The sequence below is a fragment of the Colobus angolensis genome, unplaced genomic scaffold, assembly GCF_000951035.1.
Source record: "Colobus angolensis palliatus isolate OR3802 unplaced genomic scaffold, Cang.pa_1.0 Scaffold535, whole genome shotgun sequence".
In the NCBI taxonomy this organism is placed as follows: Eukaryota; Metazoa; Chordata; class Mammalia; order Primates; family Cercopithecidae; genus Colobus; species Colobus angolensis.
Window position 1 is genome coordinate 512,422 of NW_012118877.1, and position 11,324 is coordinate 523,745.

At 38.0% G+C, this 11,324-nt stretch overlaps 1 protein-coding gene across 1 annotated transcript in view; it reads right to left on the minus strand.

The window, feature by feature from the left end:
- Positions 1 to 8,968, minus strand: part of TRHR (thyrotropin-releasing hormone receptor) — a 34,834-nt gene extending 25,866 nt beyond the window's left edge. The window contains exon 1 of the mRNA XM_011961092.1: positions 8,021 to 8,968. Coding sequence (XP_011816482.1) covers positions 8,021 to 8,809 — 789 coding nt within the window. The 5' untranslated portion in view covers positions 8,810 to 8,968. The remainder of the gene's footprint in view (positions 1 to 8,020) is intronic.
- Between the last annotated feature and the right edge of the window lie 2,356 nt (positions 8,969 to 11,324).

An 11,324-nucleotide genomic window follows, 5' to 3' on the forward strand; every position in this document is an offset into this window, starting at 1 on the left:
TTTTTTTTTCATATAAAATGTTAATTAAGTTAAATGACCCTTGAAGAATTGTTCAAAATAGACAAATGGTTCAGCTTGACCTAACTTAAAGTCAAGATTCTGAGGTTTGGAAGAGTAATTCTCCCTATAAAATAGTATTTTAAAAAAATATACAGCCTAAATAAAATTTATCCATTTTAATGGTACTACGTTTTGTGATGATAGAGTCTAGGCAAAAGATCAGATAAAGATACATTTATCCCTGCTTTGCTGAAATACACTTCATTTCTAACCTCCAATCCCCTACCTTGCTCAAAATAATTAAATGCCTAAATCCACGCAAGATTACTCATTGCCTTATATCCTAATACTAACTCAGGTTTACTCAGAACGTGTAACAGCAGCTGGATCCTAGAATCAATTTCAAGGTCAGCCACTAACAACATGACTATAAGTAAATTTCTTGAACTCCCTGGCCTTCAATTTATTGGCCTATAAGACAAGATGGCTAGACTTCATAGAATATTGTTGAAGTCCCTGACAGTTCCAAAAGCTTCACTTCATATAATTAAAATGTTTCGTAGAAAATGGTGAGTAAACTCTAACTCCTGAAGTTATGTTTGCTTTTAAAATGGGAACAGATGGCTGGGCCAGGTGGCTCATGCCTGTAATCCCAGCACTTTGGGACGCCAAGGTGGGCAGATTACCTGAGGTCAGGAGTTCAAGACCAGCCTGGCCAACATGGTGAAACTCCGTCTCTACTAAAAAAGAAAAAAAAATACTTAACCAGGCATGGTGGTGGGCACCTGTAATCCCAGCTACTCGGGAGGCTGAGAGGCAGGAAAATCGCTTGAACCTGAGGGGGCGGAGGTTGTAGTGAGCTGAGATTGTGCCACTGCACTCCATCCTGGGTGACAGAGCAAAAATCAACAAATATATAAAATAGGAACACATAAATCTTGAGAGATATTCATGAAATTATGTCTAAAATATTTTATAAAGATACCTTAGTAGTACCCACAGAGTATTGGTCCACAAGCAGAGCAGCCAGTCCCACTTTGTTTCCTGTCCTGAAATGCATGGGACTCAAGGTCTTTTGCCTTATGTTTCACATTACCAGCCATTGCTGCATGGAGGATGTCATGCCTTAGAATTGCTGTAATGCCTTAGAAAGAATCCCAGGGTAAATAACCTTTAGTTGTTCTGTAATAAAGAAGTATGTTGCATCCCTTTTTAAATTGGCTAAAGTATTTCTTTGGAATGAGCTTGCCAATGAAAAGTGAATGGATTGCTAAGGAATAAAGAAGTAGACAGAGGATTTGATTATCTCTGTAACTATTGTAGCAAGTTGGAAAAGCAAAAGCTAAGGAGTTTGTATCGCTTCTCAGGCACTTAATAACTTGAGGCAAAGAGCAAGTTGTACAGATATTTCTCAACCTTAGTTTTATCTTTTTATGTTAACAGTAATACCCAATTTGGGATGAGCATTGAACAGTGAGTTAGGGCTCTACAAAACTTATATGCTATAACCTTTAAAAAATTAAATAAAATGAAGCAACAACAGCTGAGCTGAAGTATAAGGTAAAAATTATGAGCAGTGCAAAAACGAAACAGAAATATAAAAGAGTGAGGGATACAGTTATTAGCTGGGCTCTGGCAGTAAGCAGTAACAACCACAAGTTCAGTCATTGATGGGTAAGAAGAATTAAAACTACTGTGTGAGAGATGGACATCAGAGACATGCTTCCTGCCTTTGCACTCTGGGAATATCAGAAATGAATCTAAATTACATTCTGTTTCTGTGACTAGGTCTGCCATAACCCCAACATCTCCTCAGATTCAGTAACCCTGGCCTAGGTGGAGATTGGTAAAAAACTGGTTACAATATTATGTTCACAGGGAGAAAAAACAAAAGCATATTGGCCTGCAAATGAAAATTCAAACCATGTTAGGAAAACTAATTCTGAAAAGACAGCCAACAAAACCCATAACTCCAGCAGTATTTGCAGATGGTCAAAAGACAAAATCTAAGAAGGAACAGAAACTATGAAATAAAGATATAGAAATAAAATAAGATCAAGTGAATATGTAAAATAATTTATGAGAAAACTTTGAAATAAAGTAAAATTACTGATGTTAAAAGATAACAATAGACAAAATAAACATTTGACAGAGTAGAGATGAACAGCAAATTAACAAATAGGAAGAGGATATGGAGGGATTCAGTAAGAATGCACTGGAAGAGCAAAAAGATTAAAATAAGTTGAAAAAGTACTTAAGAGACATGGAGTACAGAAAAAATGATTTAACACTCGTCTAACACAGAGGTTTGCCAAACTACTTGCTGAGAACAATATCCAGCTTGCCACCTGTTTTTATAAATAAGTTTTTATTTAAACACAACTACGCCCATTCAATGTATATATTGGCTTATCATTGTTTTTATAGTACAATGACAGAGTTGAGTAGTTGTAACAGAGCCCATATGACCTTCAAAGTCTAAAGTATTCACTGTCTGGTTCTTTGAGAAAATGTTCACTGACGTCTGATCTAATAGGTATTAATAAATAAGACTAGAGTGAATGGTATTAAAGCAATATTTGAACCAAAAGATGATGATTGCAAAATTTCTACAATGTAAGGAACACACAAGTCTTCAGATTAAAAACACACTCCAGCTGGGCGCGGTGGCTCACGCCTGTAATCCCGGCACTTTGGGAGGCCAAAGTGGGCAGATCACGAGGTCTGGAGATTGAGAACATCCTGACTGGCACAGTGAAACCCCGTCTCTACTAAAAATACAAAAACTTAGCTGGGCGAAGTGATGGGTGCCTGTAATCCCAGCTACTTGGGAGGCTGAGGCAGGAGATTCACTTGAACCTAGGAGTCGGAGGTTGCAGTGAGCCGAGATTGCGCCACTGCACTCCAGCCTGGTGACAGGGCGAGACTCTGTCTCAAAAAAAAAAAAAGAAAATGTAAATAGCACTAGAGGTAGGAGTTGGAGCGAGGCAGGGGAGAAGAGGGAAGATACATGGAAGCCAGTTCTTTATCTGAGTGTCTTCATTTTCCATGAGCATTTTATGACTGAGGTGTGCTTAAGAGAGGGTCGGGAGGGTGCCCAGTGAGGTGGGGATCACTGAGACGCATAGGAGAGAGGGAAGAGTAGGTAGCTGGACAGGTGGGAGGAAAGCAAACCTGAATTTTGTCTGTTATATCTGATATGACTTCAGCAACAGCACTATGAGGTCATTGTTTTCTTATTTTATTGATGAGAGAACTGAGGCTCAGAGAAACGAACTCAATCCTGATCATTTCCTTTTGCTTTGCCTTGTGCTTTCCCTTTGAGAATATTATTCCCAAAACTTTATATGGAATACCTGGAAGCCAAAACTACATATACATTTGACTATAATTGTGTTTAAAAAAAAAAAAGATCCAGTGAAAACATAAGAAAAGCAATATAACAAAATGATATTGATTTTGGTCCTTGAGAGATGGGGTCAGGAGGTAAGAGATGGCTTTTTCCTATTCTAGTTTTCTATATTTTCCATAATACACACGATTGCTTTTATAGCATCAGTGTCATCATCACCAATAACAGCAAAAGGTATGCATTACTTTAAAAAGGAAAGTTGTGCCAGGTGCGGTGGCTCAAGCCTGTAATCCCAGCACTTTGGGAGGCAGAGACTGGCGTATCAACTGAGGTCAAGAGTTCAAGACCAGCCTGGCCAACATGGTGAAACCCTGTCTCTACTAAAAATACAAAACTTAACCGGGCATGATGGCAGGCATCTGTAATCCCAGCTACTCGGGGGGTTGAGGCAGAAGAATCTCTAGAACTCTGAGGGCGGAGGTTGCAGTGAGCTGAGATACCACCACTGCATTCCAGCCTGGACTACAGAGGGAGACTCCATCTCAAAAATAAATAAATAAAAAGGAAAGTTGTTTTTGTTTCTTGGGTTACCAATATTCCTTCTAGATATTGAATAGTTTCCTGGAAACAAAGACTGTTTGATATTTTTAAGGCTTGATGAGTCAAGTGAATTCCATAGTAAGAATTCTGCCATTACTCTTAGAGCTTCTGTTAAGACTAGGTTACATGGTTTCTCTACTAGGTATTCTGTAAGAATTAGGAAAAAAAATATTAAAGTAACTCCATTGAAAATAAAACTGGTAGCCTGTTTTATAAATCTATAAAATATTCTGCATATTTCTGCATCCTGTAGAAAGTATTTATTTGAATTGAATGTATTTATTGATATTACATTTTACTAAGATGTTCAGGTGTTTCTGTGCTTTCAAAATACCAAAAATCCAATCAATTACATAGAAATACACAGTCAATAATAAAGAGATTGTATCTACATAATGTGGAACCCCTGAATTGACTGAAATGAGGGACTCTTGAGGCATTGTGTAGATAGAGCTGAAATGAGGCAAATATGAAAATTTAAACAATGCCTCTTTTATATTAAAACAACCAACTATAAAAGCAATATATTTAGTCAATGAGATAATCCTTTTGGTATACACAATTCCAAGCCATAAGTTTGGGTAATTTATCTTACTTAATTTACCCAACATTTAGATGGTTTCCTAAAACATAATTGAATCTCTGGAAAAAAGAAAACAAAGATTCTGGCCTGGATTTTCTGCATAGAGAATGTTAAGTTAAAAACAAATAAGCAAGGAAAAAACTCACATTTGTCCTTTACATGTAAATGCTCTTTTACTTCCTTTTTAAATGTGACTCTTTTAGGCTATGCACATTTGAATGTAAGAACTTGGTTAGAAAGACCTGAACCTGATGAGTATTTATTAAACTGTAAATTAAACTTGCCTAAAAGAAAAAAATGCAGAGAATATTAAAATTAAAGTCCTTTGGCTATAGAAGGTGGAGGTTTGAACCTTTCAAAGATTTAAGAAAGTAACTATTTTAGAAGAAGAAAAAAGCAGGTCACTAATTTTGTACAAAACTGGCTCCCCTTCACTGTTCTTATTTCCATTGATCAGGGGCACCACATTCTTCTAGACTCAGAATCCTGAGGCCATGCTGAATTGTCCTTTCTTCATCCTTTATGTCGAATATGTTTACATCACACCGTTTCTTTCTTTGAAACATCTTTCTGGTTTACTCTTTACTTTAAATTCTCCTGATAGATGATCTTACTGCCTCATGCCTGTATCGCTACTAACAACTTCCAAAGTGGTCTTTCTGCCACTGATCTCTCTCTCTTTAAATCTGCCTCCCCAAGAGCTGTCAGATTTCTCATCCCTAAATACCATTTCATCATCACTGCTCCCTGCTCATCACTCACATTCTTTGTTGCCTCTGCATTAAGTTCAAATTCCTTTCTTTGCCCGATTGTCTGGATCCTCCACAGCCTTCTCTGTCTCTCTGTCTCTTTCTCTTCTTTCACTCTCATACACTTCCATCAGTCCAGTCTTACTTTTTACCACTCCCCTAAATACATCATTCATTTCAGACAACTAAGTCGCTCCATCCCATAAGTCCCACTCTGTATGCCCCTACTTGGCCCCTCTCCAAACCCATGCCATTCTCATCCCACCCACTATGTCTTGTGCTTTATGCATGGGATACTGTTCTTCTTGACTTCTACTTTTCACATTATCTTCATCCTTCCAGAGCCATCTTAAAAGCCACCTCTTCCTTGAAGACTTCTCTGATTCCTGTAGCCCGGTAATTTTCCTTCTTTTCTCTGAACTCCCATCCCGTCTATAATCAGGGTTGAATTACAAGACACATTGCTTAAATACACTCCTCTTGGCTTATATGTCACTCCATGTTTCTCAGTTAGGGTGTTATTGGTGTTTACAACAAGTGAACTTCATTCCTTATTCTTGGAGGCTGACAGTGGTGTTAATGTGACAACCCCAAATGCTCAGAATGTATTTCCAAATGCTCTAATTATTAAAAAAAACTCCATAAAGAAGTTACCATGTCATATACACATTTGTTCAACAAGTAATCTTCGTTAAAGCAGTGAATGTGTATTTTTAAGGAAAAACCTGTAGTTCCCTCACAGTTGCCAAAATATATTTTTAAAATTAAGAAGGAGCCTAGTTAACACTCAGGCATTAATCACCACTCCACTTTAGGCATCTTTCAGGAGGTATTTCATGGGTCCTCACACGGATCATGGATATTGCTACTTATCTCGTTTTATAGATGACAAAACTAAGGCTCACAGAGTTCTGCTTATCCAAGGTTATAGAGTTTGAACAGAATCCTGGCATTTAAGCCCACGTTTGTTTGGAGCCAAAGCTTTGGCTTTTTCTTCTATCATACAGCCTCTGAAAAGACAGCGTATCGGTAACAGTTTTGAAATAAGAGTGTGAATATGTAACACAATTAGCAAATTAAAACATATTAATGCTGATAGGTACTAATGACTGTAATGGAAAGAAAGGACATTAGGCAAGACAAACAAGTTTTAAAAATGTATAACAGGAATGCAAATTGGAGTCTAATGAATGAATTTACTCCCTGACCTTCCTTGCTGCTGACATTAACCCATGTTTGCTGTCTAATTGAGATGTACATATTCTTTACTTTCTTATTATATTATCAACGTTTGTCTTGGAAGATAGTCAATAGATCTCTAAATTTCCATTAATCAAATTTTGGGTAAAAAATGGCCAAATAAGCCTTAGAGTAGGTAGTACTGCTAGATCCAAGGCAAAAGAAATCTAAGAGCTGGCAATAGTTGCTTAGGTCTTCTCTCCTGTCATCTAGTTATCTTAAGTAATAAGTGTTATATAAACCAAGTATTACAGTGCCATTTAAAATGCAGTATATGTTTCCTTTAAGTTATGGCTCATTATTCATTTCATGCATATCTAAAACTCTTAAATTTTTTAGCAGTTTATTTCGCTGTGTCTGGTTACAATGCATATATCAACTAGAATTTATGAAGTAACAGTGGGAATGATTCATATATATACTTTTTTACAAAGTACACTCAGTTTCAAACTAGGTATACAGAAAGAACTATATTCCTTGCAAGAAATATGAGAAAATTCAACCCATTTAAAAGAATCAGCATGTTGATTTCAAGTTTAGCTTTCTTTTTTAACTATGAGAATAAATATTTATCATCTGTTCATTATATTTACCAAACAAGGAAAAGAAACTTAAAGCTAAGTTTATAAGTAACTTAGAACAAGTGTATAAATATAGATAAATGTGTAAATGATATAAAAGTATTTTATTGCTATATCATTTTATAAATCATATGTACTGCAATAAAGTTTTGGTTCACTAGTGAAACCACTATTCAACTAATTATATGGGCATTCAGGTGATCTAAAAGCATAAAAGAATTTTTAGGAAAAAAACATTTTTTTTAAAAAAAATTGGGTCATTCTTTATGAAAAATTGAGCTTGATGTTGTCTTTTTTGTTAGAACATTTCCTAAGCAAAGTGCATTTTCAGCTTCTGCATGCTGGGATACTGTGCAAGGAGCTGGAGGAGAGGGTGATAGAATCTTCCCCCACTAAGCCTACCAAAAATAAGTCCAGGAAACTTTGTCAGGTATATGTCTCCATTGTGAGTAACTGTAGAATGGCAAAGAAAGTTTCATTTATTTTTTGACTAACCTGTTTTCAAACTGTCCTGTCAAATATTTGTTGTGCAATGGATTTTTAAGATAATTCTTTATCATGCAATACAACTCTTTTCTACAGAAGCCAGAAATTGTCCAAATATTCTGATAACATTTCCAGAGAGGCACAAACATATTAAAGGTGAATTTCCAGAGTTTCTGTTTATATTTCTTTGTATCTTAATAGCACCTGAATTGATACCTGCTGATGTGCTATCAAATTTTCCCTATCTATTTTTAGATCTCCAGTTGCTTTAGAGATGGATTTAATATGTTAGGCAGAAGCTTACACTGTGAAACATTTGCATGATTGTATTTTGGTTTTGCCGTCAGTTAAACAGGGCAAAGTTGTTCCCATCTCCAAGGAACTCTATCCCACATTTTCTCTATTGACTTGGAGTTTCAGTTTTGCTTACCTGCTTCCTTGAAGAGACTGTGCTGTTGAAACATCTATTAGAGGTATTTAAATTCAAATTTGTGTTCTGATGGGTTGAGTCATTTTTCCACGTCTTAGAGTTTTCTTTAGGATCTGAAGGAATGGGATTTAAGAAAAGGATTCTAGCTATGAATCCATAGAGGACGGTAGCCAGGATCATTGGCACAACGTAAAAGACACCAAAGTCCATTAGGTAAATAGGTGAGTAGTAATTCCTGGAGATCTTGTAGCCACAGGATATCACAATAGCATCTTTGTAGGTGCTAATATTGAGATCCAGCAAGAAGAACCAGAGCATACAGTAAATAGATGTGAAAGCCCAGACAAAGATGATAATCTTTTTGGCTCTGGAAAACGTGCAGAGAAACTGGGCTTTGATGGGGTGACAGATTGCTATATACCTCTCAATGGTAAAGGCTGTTATTGAACAAGAGGATGCATTAATTCCCAAATACTGGAGGTAAGTGATGCAGAGGCATCCAACATAGCCATAGACCCAGGAACCATAGATACTGTCTGTTATGTTGGGGAGGCCTGCGGCCACCAAAACCATGAGATCAGCTACTGCCAGGCTCACCAGGTAGCAGTTTGTGGGGGTCCTCATGTGCTTGGTTCTCATGACAACCAGGACTACCATGATGTTGCCTACAATGCCCAGGCCACAAATAATGAGCACGAGTAAGATGGTGACCACCTGGTATTCTAAGGCCACCACTGCTCGTGGCTGAAGCTGTGTTTGGTTCAGTTCACTGACTGTCTCGTTTTCCATCTTTAGTGGCTTAAAGTTTCTCGGAAACACTGACTTCTCAAAACATCTTCTTTCCAGCGCCCACCTTTATTGCAGCAGTTCCATTCCCCTGTGAAGGGTCACAGTACATATTCATTAATAGTGTTACAATTTCTGATCAAGTCCCAATCACAAATAACCCTCACTTCCACTCCTTTCACTTCCCGTTTTTCTATGGGAATAGGGCTCATGTGTACTTCTTAAAACTTCCTTTATTGCGTCTCTAGTGTAGAATGGAGTAACTGTTTTGACCAGCTCACATTAAGAGGGATCAGTTCCCTCTTAATGGAGAAAAATGCTTAAGGAAAGAGAAACAGTAAAAACTCCTTGTTTTGAAACAATACCCAATCAAAAAAAAATTAAATAATATCTGCTAACTGAAAAATAAATACTAATACACCTCTTAGATGCCTGGCAAAAGTATGATGAAGAAGAAAAAGATACCAGAGGAAAAAGCCAAGAAGCTCGATAATCAAGCTTGTTACAAATTTAGCTGTTGCCTCTTTTGCTCTCAGAGGGTGAGATGTCTTTGGTGTAAAATAGAAAGCCATTGAGATGACATTTTCCCATGCCCCCTGCCCCATAGATACAAGAGAGGACAATTTCTTCTCTTACCTTATCCTCTGTAGCACTGCCTGCTTTTCTGGGTAGATGAAGTGGTAATAGTTCCAAGTTTCTAATCTTGCAGAAAATCTCATCTACTCTATTTGAGATGGAGACCACTTAGCAGTGCTCAGTCTTTAAAACTGCAGTTTCTGCAAACCCTCACAGCCCTTTCCAACTAATGACAAACCATACAGCTGCAGCAGAAGCAGGAGCAGCAGCAGGAGCAGCAGCAGTGAGGCTGTCAAATCATAGATCGTCCCCTAATGAGAACATACACGCTCGCTCGCTCGCTCTCTCACACACAGACACACAAACACACAGACACTCACAAATGCCAGTCAGTCCTCACTGACTCAGAGTCTTCTGCTCTTGGAGGATTTACTATTAAATGTGCTGATGAGACCGTCTTTAATTTGGAAAGCTGAAATCATAAGCCAGGGGTCTAGAAGCAGCTGGCCTTGTCTTTGTTGATCATCTAAGTTCTGCAGAAACTCCAGTACTTAAGCTGCTCTGAAATACATTTACACCCCTTGTTTGATAGGACTTTGGGGTTAGCAAATCCTTCTCAGTCTAGACACGGCCCTTGAAGCTTGAAATATCTGTCTGAGCTGAAATCAACCTCTTTCTCTACTATGAAAACCCTTGTACTGTTTCTCAAGTGAATCCGTACCATTGGCTTCCTCCTCTCGTATTTTGTGAATGGAAAATGAGTTAAAATTGATTTCAAACCATTTCAGCTGCAATCTGCTGATGCTTATAACAATTATTTTTAAAAGGCCTCTTTGAGCTAGGAACGTCAATTTAAACTGCGTAAGGTCTGTTAAGTTTTTCAACTCCTATTTCTGGACCACTTTACAGAATCTATCGGCCCTGGGTGCTTTTCCCCTTTGCCTGTCCTCTGGATTTCCAATCACATGAACCACCTAGCAATGTTTTGTCTCAGTTTATTTCTAGGTGGAAAAATCATCTAGTAAAAATCTATACCAGTGACTTTGTTACCAAACCTCTGAAATGAAAATTTATAGACACATCTTTTGAAGAAAAGTACGCTTCAGCTTTATTATTCCTCTAAAGTAGCCAGTGGGCAAATCTATACTTTTTTATTTTTTTTTAAAGACAGGATCTCACTCTGTCACCCAGACTGGAGCACAGTGGCATGATCACAGCTCACTGCAACCTTGACCTACTGGGCTCAAGTGATCCTCCCACCTCAGCCTCCCGTGTAGCAGAGACTACAGGCACACACCACCATGCTCAGCTAATTTTGTATTCTTTTGTAGAGATGGCGTTTTGTTATTTTGCCCAGGCTGGTCTTGAACTTCTGGGCTTAAATGACCCACCCACCTCAGCCTTCCAAAGTGCTGGGATTACAGGTGTGAGGCACTATGCCTGGTCTTAAATCTGTATTTTTTTAATGGAAGCTCGGAAAACATGTGTCTTTTCTCAAGATAACAACTGAATACATCAAATGCTAATGCTTCTCCACTTTTATTTTATTAACTGACAATGAAAAAATGCCCTTAGCTAAATTTCCTGTAAGGTATCTGGTGGATTAAGAATAGACCTGTAGGCCGGGCACGGTGACTCACGCCTGTGATCCCACCAGTATTTTGGGAGGCTGAGGTGGGTGGATCACCAGAGGTCAGGAGTTTGAGACCAACCTTGCCAACATGGCGAAACCCTGTGTCTACTAAAAGTACAAAAATTAGCTGGGCTTGGTGGCATGTGCCTGTAATCCTAACTACTCGGGAGGCTGAGGCAGGAGAATCGCTTGAACTTGGGAGGCGGAGGTTGCAGTGAGCCAAGATCATACCATTATACTCCAGCGTGGGTGACAAGAGCAAAACTCCATCTCAAAAAATAATAAAATAAAATAATAAAACCCTCTAGA